The sequence below is a fragment of the Scleropages formosus genome, chromosome 1 (genome assembly GCF_900964775.1).
Source record: "Scleropages formosus chromosome 1, fSclFor1.1, whole genome shotgun sequence".
NCBI classification, from domain to species: Eukaryota; Metazoa; Chordata; class Actinopteri; order Osteoglossiformes; family Osteoglossidae; genus Scleropages; species Scleropages formosus.
In genome coordinates, this window is record NC_041806.1 from 7803745 (window position 1) to 7823821 (window position 20077).

At 48.1% G+C, this 20077-nt stretch overlaps 1 protein-coding gene across 3 annotated transcripts in view; it reads right to left on the minus strand.

Moving 5' to 3' along the window:
- tafa5l (TAFA chemokine like family member 5, like) overlaps positions 1-17083 on the minus strand; it is a 41495-nt gene extending 24412 nt beyond the window's left edge. Inside the window, exons 1-3 of one of the 3 annotated variants that reach the window (XM_029255705.1) lie at positions 16983-17083; positions 14902-15821; positions 2925-3074 (exon numbers count right to left, since the gene is read on the minus strand). In XM_029255705.1, coding sequence (XP_029111538.1) covers positions 2925-3074; positions 14902-14998 — 247 coding nt within the window. In that variant the 5' untranslated portion in view covers positions 14999-15821; positions 16983-17083. Of the gene's footprint in view, positions 1-2924; positions 3075-14901; positions 15828-16188; positions 16360-16982 lie in introns of those variants that run through there. The other 2 variants (XM_029255706.1, XM_029255708.1) reach the window with 2 other exon arrangements.
- Between the last annotated feature and the right edge of the window lie 2994 nt (positions 17084-20077).

Here is a 20077-nt window from a genome sequence, read left to right on the forward strand (position 1 = left end):
TCTATGTATAGACTCACATGCACAGATTGAATAAAAATAAGGAGGATCGGAGTCCCAAAAGCGGGGGGCGCGGTGGGTTCAACGGGGTCCTGCTCTCCAGTGGGTCTGGGGTTCGAGTCCCGCTTGGGGTGCCTTGGTGCGGACCGGCGTCCCGTCCTGGGTGTGTCCCTTCCCCCTCCGGCCTTACGCCCTGTGTTACCGGGTAGGCTCTGGTTCCCCGCGACCCCATATGGGACAAGCGGTTCAGACAGTGTGTGTGCGTGTGGAGTCCTAACAGCCTTATTGATTACGGTCACCCCGGCAGCCAAAGCAGTGCCATCCCAGCGATCAGGCAAAGGCTTTAGCGGTTCCTCGCGGCACCGGTTAGAGGACGCGAACGATATCCGAACGAAACACGTCACGAAAGAAGGTGGAAGTCTTCTTTGATCTTCGCTTCCAAAAAAAAAAAAAGAAAAAACACAGCTGGGTGCGCAATTACCGCAGTCCGGGAAAAAGGAAAGATTTAACATTTATCGATACCGATGTTTGCGTGCGTAACAGGAGCTGTCGTTTGTTCTACGAGCGCCGTCAAGGAAAATCAAAGTCGGTCACGGCGCGGCCGCTCTTTAAAGGAGCTGCGTAGGCCATCCGAGACGTTCTGTCTCATTACGGGGCTCGCGACAAAATTCGCCGTGAATCACCACCCCTTTCGTTGTGAGCCAAGGCACTGCCTCAGAGCCTGCTGTGTGCTGCAGGTAAGCAGCGCTAGCATCACTCTACCGCCCCCCCCCCAACCCCCAAACCCCCACACCCACTTCACTCACCCTTTCCCACTAAGTCCCTCATTCCACCTGCAGATAAATATTTGTGTTTACCCTCCCTCACCTCTGGGGCAGCTGTTAAGCAGCGACAGAGCCCTGGGTCTGCCGGTGGACTTACTCTGGGGTGTTTGGGGGGCGGAGAGAGATTGACGAAGCTCAGACCTCTGCCCCCCCATCTAACCTCTATATACCTCCCCATCTATTTGAAGTGCCATGTGTTTAAATGGTCGACATGTTCTCGCTGGCGCTTCTCCCTACCGCGAGATGACTACATCCTCTGTCGCAGCAGACCTAATCGAGCGCTCCTCTCTTTCTCCTTTCCCGCTTTCTTCTTAAAGCGGCGCCGTAACAATCCCCACCATCTCGAGCTTAACAATCAGTGTAATTTTTGGCGCCATTACCGCGTTGGAATAATCACGCAGACAAAGCCGCTAATCATCCCTGTTATAATTAGCAGCATTGTCACTCTTCTCGGAATGATCTCATTGTCATCTCACTGCTCACTTATCGTATCATTAATTATTTCATCGTCGCAACTTTTTTTCCAGCTCTGCTCCGGATACTGCATCATATTGGTCCGGGCCCATCCCGGTGTCCATCGCGCACTTGCTCCGGGGTGGACCGAGGACACCGTAGGACGACATCGGTATGTGTGCGGACGTTAGGGGTCTCATCTGGAGGAAGTGCAGCCCAACCCATTTATTACTGGCAGCAGCTCTGGTAATACAGACCTACCCAGATAAGCTACAGTGCTGCTCGAAAGTATGCGAACCCGATAGGGATGCTCATTACGCTTGTGTAAAATATTAAACGTATAAAATCTGAATCTTCGATCTTAAAATAAACATACGAAATGAATAAATGATGTTGATTTACACCCCCGATTCTACTTACCTACTTGGTTTAATCGACGGCACTCGGGCTTCGCTTATTTTTACACCCGCGCTGCTTCCGCGTTTCTACCACAACACACGATTTCCTCTAAAGCAACATGTGGAATTGGTCTGCGCACACCTGTTACGTCACACGAGAACGACCACTCGCCATTAAATAGCCATTTTTGTAGTAAAACCAAGGGACGCGAGGGGGTGGCATACTTTCAAGCAGCGCTGTATACGTTCAGGACACGCATATTCACAAATTCACCCAGGGCTGCTGCAACTAGTAAGAAATGCCTTTCAGTATCATCTAAAAATGGATCGACCGCAGTGTGGGGGCATACGGCTGATTTACAGGACTATAACGCTGTTTAAGCTGAGTGAAAAAGGCAACAACGGTTAAACAGCCACACCGGGAGGCCTCCTGAACTGGAGAAGATGATCGCGTGTGGGATCCCTGCTGGATCGTCGCATGGAGGGGGGGTGCGAGGAGGCCAGCCGGGCGCTCTGCAGGACTCCCTCACCCGAGCTTGCCCTCGGGCCTCTTGTCGCTGCGGTTTGCCCGGGGCCCCGCTCTCTCTCTCCCGCCACCCATCCGCCCCCGACCAGGCCAGGCGGCGTGGGGTAAGTGGGGTGGAGGGCACGTGCTACCTAAGTAGCGTCACCGCTCCCAGTTTCAGAGCACGCGAGCGTCTGTGTGGCTCTGAGCGACAGGTTCGGCTTTAATGAACTCCCCCATTAATGGACCATGAAAGCAGCGGGGGAAAGCCAATAATAATCCATTTCCCGCTGCTGTAATTATAGGTCTCTCCCGTTAATTAGCTTCATCCGAGTGTTCCATAGTGCCGGCTGCCCAGGGGGGTTAAAACACACACTATATCCATGTCACGCTGGGGTCGCGACCCCACCCGACATAAACTGGGAGGGCCGAGGGCGGAGTATGATGCCATGCGGAGCAACTTCCACGCAAGCGTCGGCTCGCCGAGCGAAATCCTTCCGCCGTTCGAGCTGTACGTCGCCGCCGGAATTTGTCAAGCTAATTTATTTGTACTAAGCGCAGATGGAGTTTCAAGTACTTAAGAAGCCAGGAGAGCCATGGGAATTATTTACAAAATCCAAAGCAAAAACCTACCGCGAAAGTATTTCCAAACGAGTGTAGTCGATATTCCTGTGAGCGGGTCCATTTAGCAAACGTGTAATGAGAAGCGGGGAGATGGAGGGGTTCAGGATGTGGGAACACACTCACCGTCGACACAGGCGGGCCGCGCGCGAGTGGTCCCGGCGATCTGACCCCTCCGGCAGGCACAGCGAGCGGTCTGCCGGGCAATGGTGCGCCGGGGCTGGCTGCTGTCCCGGTTCAGCATTACGATCTCGCACGTGCCCACGGCCAGCTGACCTGCAGAAAGGAAGGCCAGAGCCGGTCAAGGTGCATGCAGCGCCGGAGTCTCGCACGGAGCTCGCGAAACAACGAGCGGGAGCACGCTGCGCTCCTACGACATCCTCCTGAATACACAGCCACGCGTGCACTTGGATCAGCTTTACCTCTTCTGCACCACAGTAATGCATTTTCAGTTTTCAAACACATTGCATAAACCCTGCTTGGGATCTTATTTAAAAGCACGTAACTAATTTATGTTTACGCGGTATTTCGTGAAATATTTAACGCGCGCGTGTAAAATATCTGATAAAATGCTTTATGCGGAACGCAGATGAACTCGTCTATTCGCTATGCGCCGTTAGAGGAAAGGCGCAGTCGGAGATCCACGCTGGTCAGCGGGTGTTGTAGAGATTTGGGCTGTTGATGGGGAGAGCTTCTGGTTCGCATCCCATCGCTGCTATGGTAACGTTGATTAAGGTGCTTACCCTGAATTGATATACTAATTATACCCTGGTGTCTGAACTGTAAATTCATTGAATACACTGAAAATCACATATGTTTAATTGTGTTGCTTAGAACCGAAGCCAGGCATACAAGCTCCATCAGACATTTTTTTTATTTGTAACTTTTTTTTGGTTATATACTTACCGGGTAGTATTTCCTGTTCACAGCCTTAAAGTGTTTTACATTTATTCATTTAGCAGATGCTTTTCTCCAAAGCAACTTACAATGGATACTATGTAGCGTTATGAGCCCACACACCTTCTTCACCACGGTGATTTATACTGCAAGATACACTACTTACACTGGGCCACTCATCCATACATCAGTGAAACACACTCTCTGTCACTCACACACTATGGGGGAACCTGAACAGCATGTCTTTGGACTGTGGGAGGAAACCAGAGCACCTGGAGGAAACCCACACGGACATGGGGAGAACATGCAAACTCCACACAGACTGAGCGGGGATCAAACCCACGACCTCGCGCACCACCCAGGCGCTGTGAGAGAGCAGCGCTACTTGCTGCACCACCGTGCCGCCACATTCTAGCTCCGTGACTGGAAACTACGAAACCTTCCCTGCGCAGTAGCCGATAAAGAAGATTAAAAGAAAAACTATTAATGCAGACAAATACTGTTTGAATTTCGTTTTGTATGCTGTTTTGACCAGGCTTGCCCTTTGGAATTCTGCTTCAGTTTCACAAAATAAAAATTCAGTTTCATAAAATATCAATATGTAACAAAAAGACCTATGACAGTGAAATAACTGAACATATCTTTGACTTGTTGTGCCTTCAAAGATTTCGAATTTGCATATTCCTGCAGTTTAATTGATACCCATCGGTATCTCTGGGCCCGAAGAAAACATTTCTGCCGAAAAAAAGATGTCTGCATGGCTGTAATAGCACAGCTCTCCCCAGCAAAAAACAGGATCCGCTCTTCAGCCAAGCACCCGCGGCTTCTGCAAAGCCGGCCCGCGCACCTCCTCGGAGGACTGACGATGAGCCCGAGCGCCGCGTATCAGCAGCATCCCGATCAGCACTCATATAGTATTCACCGCCACCTTCCCTGCACCCCCCCCCCCCCCCCCCCCCCCCCCCCCCCCCCTTTCTCAAGGGCTCTCCCAGTGCTCCTTCTCTTTATATCTGGTGACAAAGAAGCTTTTATGGATACACGTCACTGTGGGTACAACAAACACGATATTTATAGATGGTAAATTATAACGGTGATTACCGTTTTCTGGTGTCAATGAAAAGCCGACGGAGATGTAATCTCGCGCTGTGTCTCCGGGACTGCAATAATTGCAGGGAATAGCATCAGTTTGGGGCGCGAGAAACTCTGGATTACTGGCACTCGGATTCAAACAGTTCATTAATTAACGGCAGGAACTTGGATGGGTTATTTTTCTTAGCTCTTTTACGAGAAGCCAAAATTCCGATCCAAAGACCACCTTGATATCACCTATTAAAAGGTATGGGAATACAGTCTTCTCTTCTCGAGCTCTGCTGCGCTCCCGTTACGCGGTCAGCCAGCTTTCCGTGTCGCGCGGCAATGTCACACGGTACCGTCACATGGCGCGTGGCGCCCCGAGTGGTGCCGTGATAGGGGCGAAGAACAATACAGGGAGACAGTACGGTGGTTTCGGAGCCATGCGGGGCAGGGTTTGGACGAGCTGGCCTGATTCAGCTGCTGGAGGCCGGGGGGGGGGAGACGAGCCCATCAAGGTCAAACCTCTCCGTCACCGCCCTTCAAACCGCTGGCACCCACGTCGCATAATCTGCTCTGCGCGCACATATAACAAAGCATGCATTTAGATAAGAGAATTAACCCCAACCGTCTCCAAAGGGGATCCTGTTCACACTGTTTTCATTTAATTTCTCTAAATCCACCCCTCCCTTTCAGCAAGCCCTGACTGGCGGCTGGATGCCTGCGGACGGCTGAGATATCAGATATCGGTGCCCTCTCTATGTTTCAACAGCTAACAGATGAACGGGGTTTATGTGATAAGCCTTGAGAAAAAAAAAGGAGCAGGGGTGGTGCGGGGAGGGAGGGAGGGAGAGATGCTTTTTAACGTGCCCTAAGCTGTGACAGCCATTCCATCACGCGTTGCAGGCTTCATTGATCTGACAGGAGTTTTCTGCCGCTTTATTGCACGAGGGCACTTAGACTTATCTCTGTTTCAGATGATGAGGACTAAATATGTCAGGGCCTGGGGCGATGGAGACTGGGGTCACTGACATCTGGCTTCGAGTCCAGCCAGTATCCGCAGAATGGGGTGGTGGGGTTAGGCCACGGTGCTGCACACACACACACACACACACACACACACACACGCACACGCAGAGAACATCTGTGTGAATGAACAATACGATGCAGTTATTTTGGCTCTCGGGGTGCATCTGCCCGCACGCTACTGGTGGGTGGAATTTCAAAGAGCCCAGTGAAGTTCTGCTCACACATGTGGGAAGAGGGCATTTGCATAATGGGTGTGACTGTCTCTTCCCATCTGTGCTATGATACGCTAATACTCTCCTAAGAAGATATTAATGTAAATGTTCTTCGGCAAAATACACACAAAGTGACGGTTTTCCATTGAGCTTGGCTCTAATTTGAAATGGATGGCTGGTCTTGGATGCTTTCCAGATCTTAAAATGCAACGCTTGGCATGTGTTGTCTGCGCATGGTCTGCAGCTGTGCTGCGGAAGTCCCGGTAGAACGTTGGGTGTGTGTGTGTGTGTGTGTGTGGGTGCACGTGTGTGTGTTCTTCTGGCGTATGTCCTCAGGTGTGATGTGTCACAACACAGATGCGTGCGTGTTTGCGTGTATATTCTCTGATCAGCGCGCGAGTCTTGTTAACAAAATGACAGGACTCTCCAGGCATGGCTCTGGAAACAATCTGATTCTCAAGCCAAGAACAAAAGAGGAAAGCGGTTAAGGGTTGCGGGGGAGCTGTGTGCAAAGGAAACAGGGAAAAAAAAAATTGAAGGGAAGACATGATGATTTCCATGAAGCCTTCAAGCAATACACACCTTCAGAGTCCCAGAGCCCAGAAGCGCAACCCTACCCTCCTTTCTTCAACAGATGGGCCAGATGCCCGACCCCTGACAGCTCCGGCCATGTTCGGCCGCACGGCGACAACTCGGGAACACGGCCTCTCGCCTGCATCCACATCTGTTGATGCTCTGCCTCCCGGCAACGGTTGACTGTAAACAGCAGCAGGTCAGATCGCAGGCCAGTTCAGACCAGCAGTGGTCCCTGAAAGGCGGCACCAGAGTTGTGTAAGTGCTGCCTTAAAGGTTTCCGAAAGGTCAGCATCGCCGACGCTTCTGCGCGGCGATGCATTCTGCTCTGCGCTGTCAGCGCGAACGGCCTGAGAGCAACACACACCTTACCCAGTGCGGACGTATGCGCAGCCAAGCCTTCCAGGCTGATGACGACTGCACTAACCATGCACTCTGCAAACCACTGCTACTCAATTCCACTTCGGGAGAGGCAATAGAATTGTTAAATTCTCATTACCTGCAGAGATCCTCTCCGCCTTCTAGGACTGCGACCGTGCTGATAAAATTCCACTCGCTCTGCATTCATAACTTCCTGAAATACACGGTATGTGTGGTATTGATGATACATTTTTCCTTGCCACAATACCACCCTCTCAATAACATGTCTATTAAGCAACATCCATATGTTGGATGTATCCAATCTGAAGATAGCTACTCTTAGTAGCTGAAGTGGGGTGTTAGAATGTGTTAAAGGATGTCAGAGCCCTTGGGTGTTTAAAGCATATTAATCAGATCATGCTACAGTGGGTAAAAATATTAAAAGTCAAGCGCATATTTTTAACAAGCATATAAAAATATACATGCAAATGAAGTACGCTGTGTAATAATCACTATTTTTAAAATTTGGACCATGATTACTTGGTATATTAAAATAAGAAATAGCTGCAGTGAAAGCTGTTACACTTTGGGCTTTGCACATGCGTATGAAAAAAAAAAAAAAATCTAGGTTGATAATTCATTTAAAATCTAGGTAAATGAACCCATGCTTGAGCAGTATATGATATAAAACATCAGATATAAACCCAGCCCTAGCTTCTTGAGCTACAGTGTTCACCCTCCAGGGAGGATTACATTTGTAACCAATGCACTGAATAACAAAAAAAAATTAAATCTGGTTGATTCAAATAAAATGCAAGCTGTATGCCTGTTACAATTACTTAAAACAAAAACACTTTGCATAGTTAGGTTTTGCCGTCACTGCAGTACTTCCAGCTATTCCGTGCAACTGGCATCGGTTATGAATTTTGCGGACAAACCAGAGTAGAAAAACAACAGATACAGTAGGCAAGGGAGGGTTGTATGGTCATAGGATTGAATCTTATTAAACATTATGAGAAGAAGGCAGTGATTATGATAATTCACGCTGATGTTAGGTAAACAAATAAAATGTCTGAGGCCTGAATTATGATTCCTCTATAGGATGCTGTTTGCAGACAAACCCAATACACTCGATCATCAGAGACTGGGCCATATTAGAACTCAGGTAGGTGCTCCGTTCTATCAGACGTTGCATGGAGGCTGGCAACCTGGGGTATGCCGGGCCATTTTCAATTGGACAAATAGGGCTTCGGTTTGTACTACGTGAGTGCATTTTCCAGAAAAAAAACGTGTTGCTGAAAGCAGTGTTCGCCCGTAGGTTACAGGCTTTTTTGATAATGCAATAGGACACGATCTACACTGCACCATTTCCATTGGCAAGGGTACTGTCCATGGTGCTGAAAGGAGTCCGGTTTCAAAAGCACGGTGCGCATTTTCACGAGCCCAGCAACACGCGGACGGTCGGACCGATGGACGGCATGAAACCAGGCAACTGGAATCTCAGACAGATGGAACACGCAGCTGAAAGTTCACCTGCGCAGCCCTCGATTCCAGCCATGAAGACTTCCTGATTATACTGGCACGGTTTCCCGAGTGCGCTGTGCCAACAGTATTACCATACCGCAGGCATTAAAGTCATCTTTCAATTAATAGCTGATTAGGACTATAAGAAAAGGCTATTTAGGCTCTCAGATAAATTAAGCAGTTAAGAGGAGAGGGAACAGAACCTCCACAACGCCCTGGAGCTAGACAGCACAATGCTCGCGCACCTCCCTTCTGCACTACTGGAGGTATTCCAGCATTTTAGCATCTCCAGGAGTCCAGGAAACTCATGAAGTCCCATCTGCCCCAGTGACCGCTGATTCAGACATCACAGAGGATCCATTGATTTACCGCACGTTATTAGCCTGCCTGCTCCCTCTGACCGCAGGTGACCTAACAGGGTCAGCACCTGTCATCAGCCATGCAAGTAAGCTCCCTAAATAAGGATGGAGGGCTGGTGCCACTGGTTAACAGTGAACGAACACACTGCTGGTGGGGAGTGCATATAGGCAACCCCAAAGATCAATGCACACGCAAGAAGAAAACGATCAACGGCACACTACGGACTCCTGGTATATCACGGTGCCCTCTTAAATGGAAGTGCAGGGTGTTCGATATGTTTTATAGAATATACCAGACACAACAACCGAGGCACAAGCAAAACCTCACAAGAAGTGTGAAAGCAATTGTCTTAGTGCAGGAAATACACTGAACAAAGTGTGAATTACATTATCTAATAGTATCTTTAAATATTCAAAGACCAAACTTCATAGCAATTTAGCTTAGAGGAACTTCAGACAAATGTTATATATGGCTGTGGTAACCATAACAACAAAGCAACGTCAATGAGAATACGAATCCACAGCCTTGGAACAAACAGCTGATTGGAAATAAAACCCGTCATCAGAGGGAACTGAAATATGAGCTTTCAGGAAGCCAGAATAGATTTTTTTCCAATATTCCAATAAATAGTGGCCCTGTTTTATAGCTTCGTCGCTTTTTGCGACGGAAGTGGTGGTTTGGGCTGAATTTATGGCAAAGATCACGATCACAAACAAGGCCCCAGATCCCCTCAGGTTGCTGCATATTAAAGCAGGAACTGCAGTTTCCCGCTTCTTTCCTTCTTCTTTCCAAGAGACATTCAATTCTTTGCTCCCCTCTGTGAAAAATGCAATCATTTCACCGTTGTTTTTATTCTACCGACAGTATTTATCATAATCACAACTTTGCGTGCCTAAGAGATGGCCCCTTGATTATGTATAACCATTAATGTCTTATTAATTCATGCTGCATGATTTAACCTCCAACGTAACCTTCTGTTCAAAGCAATTTACGGTTTGGGTACAGGGAGTGTTACATGACTGTTTTAATTTGGTATTGCACTGTAAAAAATATTTTTTTTTAGCTATGAAAATAGCACAAATCAGACAATGCAAATGTCATAACACGCACTGTCTCTCAGCAAAGAGAAATATTATACATACGTGTATATATTTTATTTATTCATTATATGTGTGTGTGTTCATTTATCTGCTACTTTTCTGAAAACAGACTTAACAGTGATGACTGACTTACAGTTATCAACCAGTTTATACAGTAGGTTCATTTTTACTGGAGTAATTCGAGATAAGTACCTCGTTCAAGGGCACTACATTAGCAGGAGGGATTTAAATCTGTGACATTTGGATCCAAAGGCAGCAGCTCCATCCACTATACCACTATATTACCAGCTACCCCATAGATCTATATACTATATATACAGAAGTAACAATACAGTAATGACAGTATTGCAAAGAAAATAAACACAGCAAGTTGTTTTCTAAAGATTTAATGAATAACTTAACCTTTGACCTTCTGACTACGACAAGCCCTGAGTAGGTAGGTGGGTGGGTGGCCACAGGGCTGGAACAGCTACCGTGGAAGCCCTGCCATTTTCAAATTTATTGTTAAATAAACAGGCGGCGTTGGGAGTGCTGACAGGCCATCCGTCTGCCCCCGCCGGGGCCCAGTGGCATGCGCGAACAGGCAACTGCACTTTGATTTCCTGTCGCCGCCATGACGGATGGCATGGCTTTGTGGGAGAGCTGTCACCTCGCAATTCACGGCTGCCGGGCTGAGACCGTTTCCTCGTTACTGAGCTGCCAGACGAGCAGGTAGGAGGTGACACAAACAAAAAACATGTTTGAAACACACACACATACAAACACAGAGTCATACGAAGGGACGCAAACGAAGACGGCAAAAAAAACGAACACGGATCAAAAATCCCGAAATTTCATCGAGATGTTTTTTATATGGAGAAGCAGTAACTATGAGGAAAGTGTTAAAATCTGGACGGGCTACAGCTGGCATCGAGTCATTCTGTAAACACTGGCATCAGCAGCCTTTCCATGGTAACGCTGTGTAGACACTGAAAATTGTACCGGTTCACACACCTGAACCAGACAGCCTGGATACATTTACCAGAGACAAAAAAACGGAAAGACTATTCATGAAATCTTGGATTCCTCAAAATAGCTGCTCTTTGACTTAATAACAGCTTCACAAACACGAGACAGTCTGCTAAGAAGTTTCAGCCGGTGCGCTCAAACTTTTGACTGATACCACACGTGCATGACAGTATGTTGTTCAACTGCAATACTCTCCTGTATAAAAATATTGACTATTAACAGAGCGAGTGGTGCAGTGACTCAGCAGCTACTGATGTAACCTCAAGTCTTCTGAGTAAAGGGCTGGGCTCCAGCTCTAGTGTTGCCTGCATGACCTCCCGAAATTTGTGTGCATCTCTTCCTGGTACTTCGGTTTACTCCAACATGCCAATGACACGGAATCCATTATCTTACAACCGCGTGCATGATCTACGATGGCCGCGCATATTACCCATGCCACTTCCTACCGTGTGGGCTGTGCTTCCCAGGATGGGCTTCATATTGCTGTGGTCCAGCTTGGAAAAGAAGTTATTGGAAATGAAGAGGCAACTGGTGGCCAAACCTCTCCACAAAATGCAATCAAAAAACAAGAACTTCCAAGCATGGACTATTACTTGAACATGGATTTACACGTACGATTGAAATGACGTGATAAACAGCTTTTTTTTTGCATTTTGGCAGGTGCGTCTTCTAGACGTGTAAGGCTACGGCCAACGTGACAGCATCCGCAGTCACAGCTTGACGGGAGAATATCCACTGCAGCCATTTGTTACCGGCGATGGCAGCGTTGGCGAGGGGATGTAATCCGGCCTTTTCTTAGCCGTTCGCCCGCGTGTTCATCACATATCGTGAATTAAAATCTTCTGTGGCGGAACCTTATCAGCGGCGCGTTCACAATGGCAAAGACACTGTAATGACTTTAGCTAGGGCAGCCAGGGCCCGAGGAGATGCAGTAATTAAATCAAACCCGTGGTGGCCTGCACTGCACAGCTGGCCCAGCACTCTCCTCTCCGGCTCTCCTCTGTCACACGGACGCGCAGACATCTCCTAAGGATCTGTTTTGAGCAAGAAGACATGATCACTGTTGCGCTACCAAGCAACCTATTGAACTTAGTGCTTCGTGCGCTGTTAGCCTCCTCCGAGTTTGGGCTCAGGTGAGATTCACAGGGCTTTCTCTGTTTGTGCTTCGCAGGGCTAAACGAGCAGCAGGTCAAGGGGGAGAAACTTGATCAGTATGTCACTGCTTCCAAGAAAATTCTGCATTGTTTGCTATGTTGTTCTTGGATTCTCGTTATATGCCGAAAAATGGGTGGCACGGTGGTGCAGCGAGTGGCGCAGCCGTCTCACAGCGCCTGGGTGGTGCGAGAGGATGTGGGTTTTGATCCCTGCTCAGTCTGTGTGGAGTTTGCATGTTCTCCCTGTGTCTGTGTGGGTTTCTTCCAGGTGCTCTGGTTTCCTCCCACAGTCCAAAGACATGCTGTTCAGGTGCCCCCATAGTGTGTGAGTGACAGAGAGAGTGTGTTTCAATGATGTATGGATGAGTGACCCAGTGTAAGTGGTGTATCTAGCAGTGTAAGTCACCATGGTGAATAAGGTGTGTGGGCTGATAACACTACATAGAAGTTGCTTTGGAGAAAAGCATCTGCTAAATAAATAAATGTAATGTATGTAAAAATAAAAACTGTAAAAAAAAGTGCAGAATGTGAAAATATAGCGGGGGGTGCGGCGGTGCAGCGGGTTTGACCGGGTCCTGCACTCTGCTGGGTCTGGGGTTTGAGTCCCACTTAGGGTGCCCTGCGACGGAGCGGCGTCCCCTCCCCCTCCAGCCTTGCGCCCTGTGTTGCCGGGTTAGGCTCCGGTTCGCCGCGACCCCGTTTGGGACAAGCGGTTTCAGACAGCGTGTGTACGAAAATATAGTTCAGTAACATGGTGTAACTTTTAAATGAATTTTCAGATATATTTCTGAGAAATTCTAAAGTACACTGTCGCTAACTTACTGGAGAGGATCAGTAGCCGTCATTTGCCCCACAGTGCTGCAAGTACACAGTCTAACCTTTTGCTTGCCTTTACATAAAGATCACGGACAGATTGGATTACATGGTCACCGTGACCTTTTGGCGAGTTGAAAGGGCAAAATCACTAAGTGACCACTCAAATTCCATAACCGCAAGACGCCTAAGTTTACCAGGCATCTTCGCCTAACCTTTCCAAAAATTCTGTTATATTCTGACCCACATTCATTCAACTTCATGCACTTACAGAGCTCCCAGAAAGTAAACAGTTTATCTCTGTTCCTCGCTTTCTGTCTCAGCCCAAATTGAAATGCATCTCATTATGTTTGCTACATATTCTTTCCACCAGCGACAAAGAATATAAATATGTAAGTTGCCTTTGTTGTTTATGATTGAATCCAGCACCGTCGTAAACCGAAATAACTATGCAAATTTGAACGCCAAACACAGAAAGCTGTGCAGATGACAATGAAAACATGAGCCACAACTTTACTCCCAAGAACTCGAGGTGTGAAAAATGCAATCACAACTGAATATTAAAGGCAGAACCGCGTGGTATTCAAACCGAACCCAACTGAATATGTTGGAGAGTCGCCAACATTTATATTTGAACAACGTGGCGGCCCAGAATTCAGTTAAGTGGGCAATAATTAAAGTTTGGATAAAGCAGCACACTTTGAATGATTCATGTAGCCTTGGGAGAGCCAATATAGGGATGAGTGCCGCTGGAGACATGGCGATGCACATGTTTGCCCATGACGGGGCAGGAAGAGCGTGCGGAACCTTCATCTGACTATGCAGGCACACCGGCGAGCTCAGCTGTCCGTGGGGGGTCGCATCGAAAGTACAGGTGGTCCCTTGTACACCACGATGATCCCCCTAAGAATCTAAGCCGTGAGCATGAAATCTCAGATGGATGTTAAAGGCAGGACCGCACGTGTCGGGGAGCTGTTAACATTGACACGATGGTCGAAGGACCACTGGTGGACCATGATGGACCACTGATGGACCGCTGATGGACCGAGTGTGCCTTAGTGAAGCAACGAGCAGCGCGGTTACATATAGCAAGGACCATCAGCGGTTCAACTGGGCTCCGGGGGGCTTAGGTGCGAGTGTCGGAGGGAGTGGGATCAACAGCACCAGCGAGGGAACTTGTTTCAGCGCGATCATCTGGCCCTTGAGCTCAGCAGCACGGACCGCCGGCGCGAGCACGGCGCTCTGTGACGCAGTCGGACCGTCTCCCTTCCTTCCCTCGCGGAGCTTCGCCACCACCACCGCTACCGCCCCTCCCCCACCGGAGTGGCTCCCAAGACGCGCGGATCTCGCGAAAAGCGCGCGCCGCCACATCGCAGCGCGCGGTACCCCGGAGCGCAGGGGCCGGAGGAGTGAACTCGGGGAAACGGTTCTCAACGCGACAATCCTGCTGCAATGTGACACAAACACCCTTCCTTGGCTTTTCGCCCGATTTAAGGCTGAGCACGCAGGCAAAGCTAAACAGTCCAAAGGAGATTTTTTATTTTTATTTTTTTTTTTTTCAATTAAATGAGTCAGGTAGCCAAAGTTAAGCCGCGAAACTTTCATGCAATCACAGCTATTAATACAGACGATTTTGAGCGAGATTAACTGCGAGTATTATAATACCAAGGGGTAAAGAACATAATGTACTAAATGTAAGCTGACTTTGTTGGAGCCACACGCTTTATCCTGCTGCTGTTCTCCCATTCATTCATACTCATCCGAATTATGATTATCTTCTCGTTCCAGCATCAGGCACCTTCTCTCCACAAATGAGCGTTTATTATATTTCTGCAGTAAGTTTATGCACAAGGCGCATCGGAAGCCGAAAGAAGAAAAGGGGTGCGGGATAAGTAAAAGGTCTGAGACTTCACTGAATGGACCCCCTGATCCCAGCACCCCCACACCCACCCCCCCCCCCCCCCCCATGCAGATGACTGGGAATAAGGACAGAGCTACTTGCCTTCTTTCAGAAGGTGGGAGTAAATGAGCCACAGTAAGAGCAGGCAGCAGAGGGACGCACCACTGCCGGCACACAACGTTCTCACCCCGGCTTGCATCCTCCCCAGTCCCGCCGGATGATCCACCAGCTTCCTTCTGTCCTCTGGAAGAGGTAGTAGCCCCTTCCAGGTACGTATTTAAAGAAAAAAAAAAAAAAGTTGAGCTGGTTAAAAGACCCCCGAAGAAGTTCTGGATCGTACACAAAACAAAAAATAAAGAAAAAAAAAAAAATTAATCCATTCAGTGCTTTAGTTGCTCGTTAGGATCCATTTAACTAACCGCCAAAAAGAGGGAATAATCTTGCCTGGTACAACAATGATATGCGAAGAAAAAAATATTTCTGTATATTTGCGGCAAAAACAGTCGTCGGAGCGTAAGGTTTCCCCGCGCGTTCGCTTCTGAAACCGTTATTTTTGGGGGGGATTAATTGCGCAGACGAGCACGATGAGCGAGTCTTGTTGGCGATGATGAGCGTTAACCCTCACGTCACTTCAAGCAGCCGTCGACGTGTATTTTTTTAATCAATGTTTGTTATTATTATTATTGTTATTATTGATAAGATTTTATTGGCAATGCTGCGGTGGCTGCGCCGCCCTGCTCCTCCGAAGTGCGGTGGTATTCCGGCGCCGAGGCGCACTGCGAAGAGCGGAGATGCCGATGGCCGGTCACAGGTGGAGTGGCTGCGCTGGCCGGACGCCGTCGCTGGACGAGGCCACTGCGGGCTCCGGGGCTGCCGGGCGGGGACGGGGACGGGGACGGGGGAGGGGAGCCTTCAGCTCTGCCACATCTGCGGGTGCTCCTCGGCGCTCGCCTCCCAGGACCGCTGTCCTCCGGGGCTCCGGCAACATTCGGATCGCACTCATCTCACATCAGCAGCCCTGCCTTCACCTCGGAAACACACAAGGAATACAATGAATATACAATGAATAACAGGGGGGGGGGGGGGGGGGGGGGATGCATGCAACGGGCCATGATGATGACGGTGATTTTGTGCTGCGTTTCTCCTGTCATCTCAAAATGAAATCATACTTAGAAAAATCAAGACTTGCACGAAATCAAAAGTTACAGGTTATACAGAAAATCACGGGGGCTGCGCTCCTATTTCTCTTCCTTCCTCCTGTGCTTTTAGGTCTGGACTGAAATATATTCTAAGGCATCTACAAAAAATGCTTGAGCAGTGAGATGAAGTCTTTCTGAGACTGCAGAGCCGTTTAAAGCCAAATATATCATGTTTTCATGAAAATATTACCAACAGCGGTGAGTGGGCTCCTTCATCCAATATGCGTCGCTATTATTTAACACTCGCCGGTGTCGATGCAACACTGGTCGTCGCGTAAAGCGAACACGACGTCGTGGAAAGAAAAGCGTTTCTCGTTGGAATGGGACTCGGAACATCCCTGGCATCCCAATGAAGGGGCACACCTGCACGCCCCGACACCCCTGCCGGACCCGGGACCGGGCTGCGCTCGCAGCGCACAATAAACAGAACGACGCCTCCGCTGCGCGTTTAACGCTTCACACGCCTGCAGCGACACTCGTCCGCTGTGCGGCTCCCTCTGCGATCGCCGCGCAGTTTCCTGCAAAAAAGCCAAGGGGGGAGTCGGTGGCGAGAGGAAGGGCTCGGGTCCCCTCTGCCCCCCCCCGGCCAACCCGCCGCAGAGCCAGCGAGGCAGTAACAAGTTGGCGATCGGATCGCCAGGAGATGCAACAGGAGCGCTGCTTCTCAGCAACACGCAGCGACACAGTGACTAAAGGTGCCGCTGCAGCCCGCGTCGCCCGCGTCGCAACGCCGCGCGCTCACTGTCACAGCACAGCAGCAGCCTTGCCTGTTATTAATAAGAGAGACGATGAGCAGCAAGGTCACCCACCGTAGATCAGGGCTGATGGAAACCAGCAGAGGAGCGACGACGGTTCCGCGGACCCCCGTCCGTCGCAGTCCCGCATTCCGAGCCCCTCCAGGCTGAGCCCCAAACCCGCCCCCCCCCCCACTTCATTCTACCCTGGAGTTGATGGAAAGATGGAAAGTGAGCCCACGCGTCGTACCTCGAATCAGCGACCCCTCCAACTCCTCGTGCGTCCTCGATTCCCCGTCTCTCCGTCAGCGGTCCGCTTCAGATGCGCCTTCAGCAGCCGGTGTCGCGCAGTGCGTCGGCTCCCCCCCCCCCCCCCCCCCACCGCTAGGATACAGGAGATCTCCCACCCCCTTTGGCATAGGGGGAGGCGGACAGCCGGTGAGACGAGGAGCCACAGCACGCACAGCTTCCCCACTCCAAAATGTAGTTAAGGAAACCGGAGTGGTGGCCGCGAGCAGCGCGTGACAGAGCGCGAGGGCGGGCGGTGCGCAGCGCTGCAGCCGCAGCTCCGTGTTTGCAGGCGCGCTGTCCCACCGAATGAGGAGTCCACTGGAAAGTCCCCCCCCCCCCCCGCCTCCCTCTCTCTCTAGTCCACGGGAGCAGAAGGCTATGAAACCAGAACGCGCTGTCTATCCTTTTTTTTTTTTTTTTTTTTCAATGTACTTCCTCCAATCATTCTCCCCAAGATTATTCACACACTGTTTGATCCCCACACAGTGTGTGTTTGATCCCCAACTGCACCTCTGCAAAGGAGATGGTTTGACATCAGAATATGTTCTGGAAGTGTTTCTCTCCCTAGATCACAGATATAGGGAATCAAGACATAAAATTTTCCTTATCAACTAGAGACCTCCTTCAGGCTATCTCCAGCATGTATACGTTTGGAAGACGTCCTGCTCTGAAAATCTTTATTATTGTTATTAATTACATTTCTCCAAAGCGACTTATCCATTTACACAGGTGGGCAGGTTTACTGTAGCAATTCAGTGTAAGTACCTGGACCTAGAGACTGAAGTGGGATTCGATTCAGAACCCTTACAGTGCAAAACTGAAGCTGTATCCATAACACAACCCACTACACCTTATAATAATAATAATAATAATAATAATAATAATAATAATAATAATAATAATAATAATAGGGGGCGCAGTGGCGCAGCACGTTCAACCGGGCCCTGCTCTCCAGTAGGTTTGGGGTTCGAGTCCCACTTGGGGTGCCTTGTGGTCTGGTGTCCCGTCCTGGGTGTGTCCCCTCCCCCTCTGGCCTTACACCCTGCGTTGCCAGGTTAGGCTCCGGCTTGCTACGACCCCACTTGGGACAGGTGGTTTCAGATGGTGTGTGTGTGTGATAATAATAATAAAAAACTATCTTTTATAATATAAACTATCTTCTAAACTCTCTAAGTGGCCAAGTTACTTATACACAACCATTCCCAATCTTGGAATGACACTGGAGATGCCTGTAGGGTTCCCACAAGCAGTATTGTAAAAGAAGTATGTGTTTCTTGGAAAGGATGATGAGCTGAGCCAAAACGGAGGCTACCACACACTGCAAAATGATTTAAAAATAGTTACACAAACACTATTCATATAAGCTATTACATGATTAAATACCACAACAAAACCAGTGAACCAGTTAGCAATCCAGAGTAATCATCTGGAGTACCTTCCATTCTCCAAGGAAACACACATTTTACCCTTTTATAAAACCAAGAAAATTAGGTTTAAGGATATATTCCTTGACTTAACACCCTTTTCCTGATTTCCAAAGGAAGAAGAGTAACATTTTTTGTTTTTTTTTTTTTTTTTTTTTTTTAAATGACCCTCAAACATTTAATGCAGGTTTAAAATCAGGCTGCTTCATACATTCTCACAGCTGTACAAAGCACAGACAACGCTGTGACTAATAAGTCTGACAGTTCAGAGTCTTTCTTGTTATCGCTTCAAGCATCACTCTTGGATCTAAACAACTGAATCCAGACAACTGAAAATGCAAATATGATCCACAAAAGCTTTCTTTTGCTCCTCGAATAATACTATTGAGTCTTCAAAACACCGTAAGGACTTGAATGATTATTTAAAGGGGCACTCAGAATGCCAGAATTTAAAAATTTAGTCTAACGGGGAAAAAATGAAAACTGGGCAGCAATATGATCTCATCGCTTGTCAGGGTATTTCTGAACTGCTTGGGGCAACCAGCTTTACTGAGCTGCCAAAGGTGGATGATGGACATTGGCTCACAAGATGACACATGGGGAGAGAAATGATCCATTACTTCCAGGTAAATGAAGTGGTTTTGAAATCAGAGCGACAGTGATCTATGATGGAAAATGCATTTTCCTCTGTCTAAACCAGTCTGTTCCAAAACATTATATTGGAATATAATAAACTGAGGATCATAACATTCCTTGCCAACCACAGTTTGCTGGGGTGTGACTCACAGACCCACTAAAAACTGTCTTTGAATCTCTCCAAAAAGGACCATCTTTGCTTGAGAATAACGAGAGTCTCATACCTGGGTTAAGAATTTTGAGAAAAAAACTTCAGAAAAGATAATTTGAGTATTTTTCTGATATTTTTACAAAACTGCTCAATACTGCAATGGGTTTTCTAAATGAATTCCTATGTGTCTATATGTCACGTTTATGTAATGTCAATAGTACAAGTTCCAGTGTCGGTTTCAGCAGCACATAAGCAAAGCAGCAAAGCATGAAGACTTAAGTTTGTCTCAATTTCTTTTAGTAAATTTGTTTTATAGACTCATATTTTCATACCAGCACTTCAACTAGCTGTCCAATTTACATATTCCATTTTTTTTTTTTTAATTATTCAAATCCAGCTTGAAGCCATGGCATTATAAATGCTGAAGTTTCTGTGTGACAGTGTTCATAACGGGCAGCACGGTGGCACAGCGAGTAGAAGTGCTGTCTCATAGTGGTGTGGGAGGATGTGAGTTTGATCCCCACTCAGTCTTTGTGGAGTTCGCAGGTTTTCTCTATATCTGCTCTGGTTTCCTCCCACAATCCAAAGACATGCTGGTCAGGTTTACTCATAGTGTGTGAGAGGCAGAGAGAGTGTGTTCCACTGATGTATGGATGAGTGACCCAGTGTAAGTAGTGTATCTAGCAGTGTAAGTCACCGTGGTGAATAAGGTGCGTGGGCTCATAACTACATAAAGTTCATTCGAAGTCGCTTTGGAGAAAAGTGTCTGCTAAATGAAATACTGAAGTAAACTACATGTTTCCAGAGAATGAATGAAGTGAGCCAAGTAAACAGTAAGGTCTA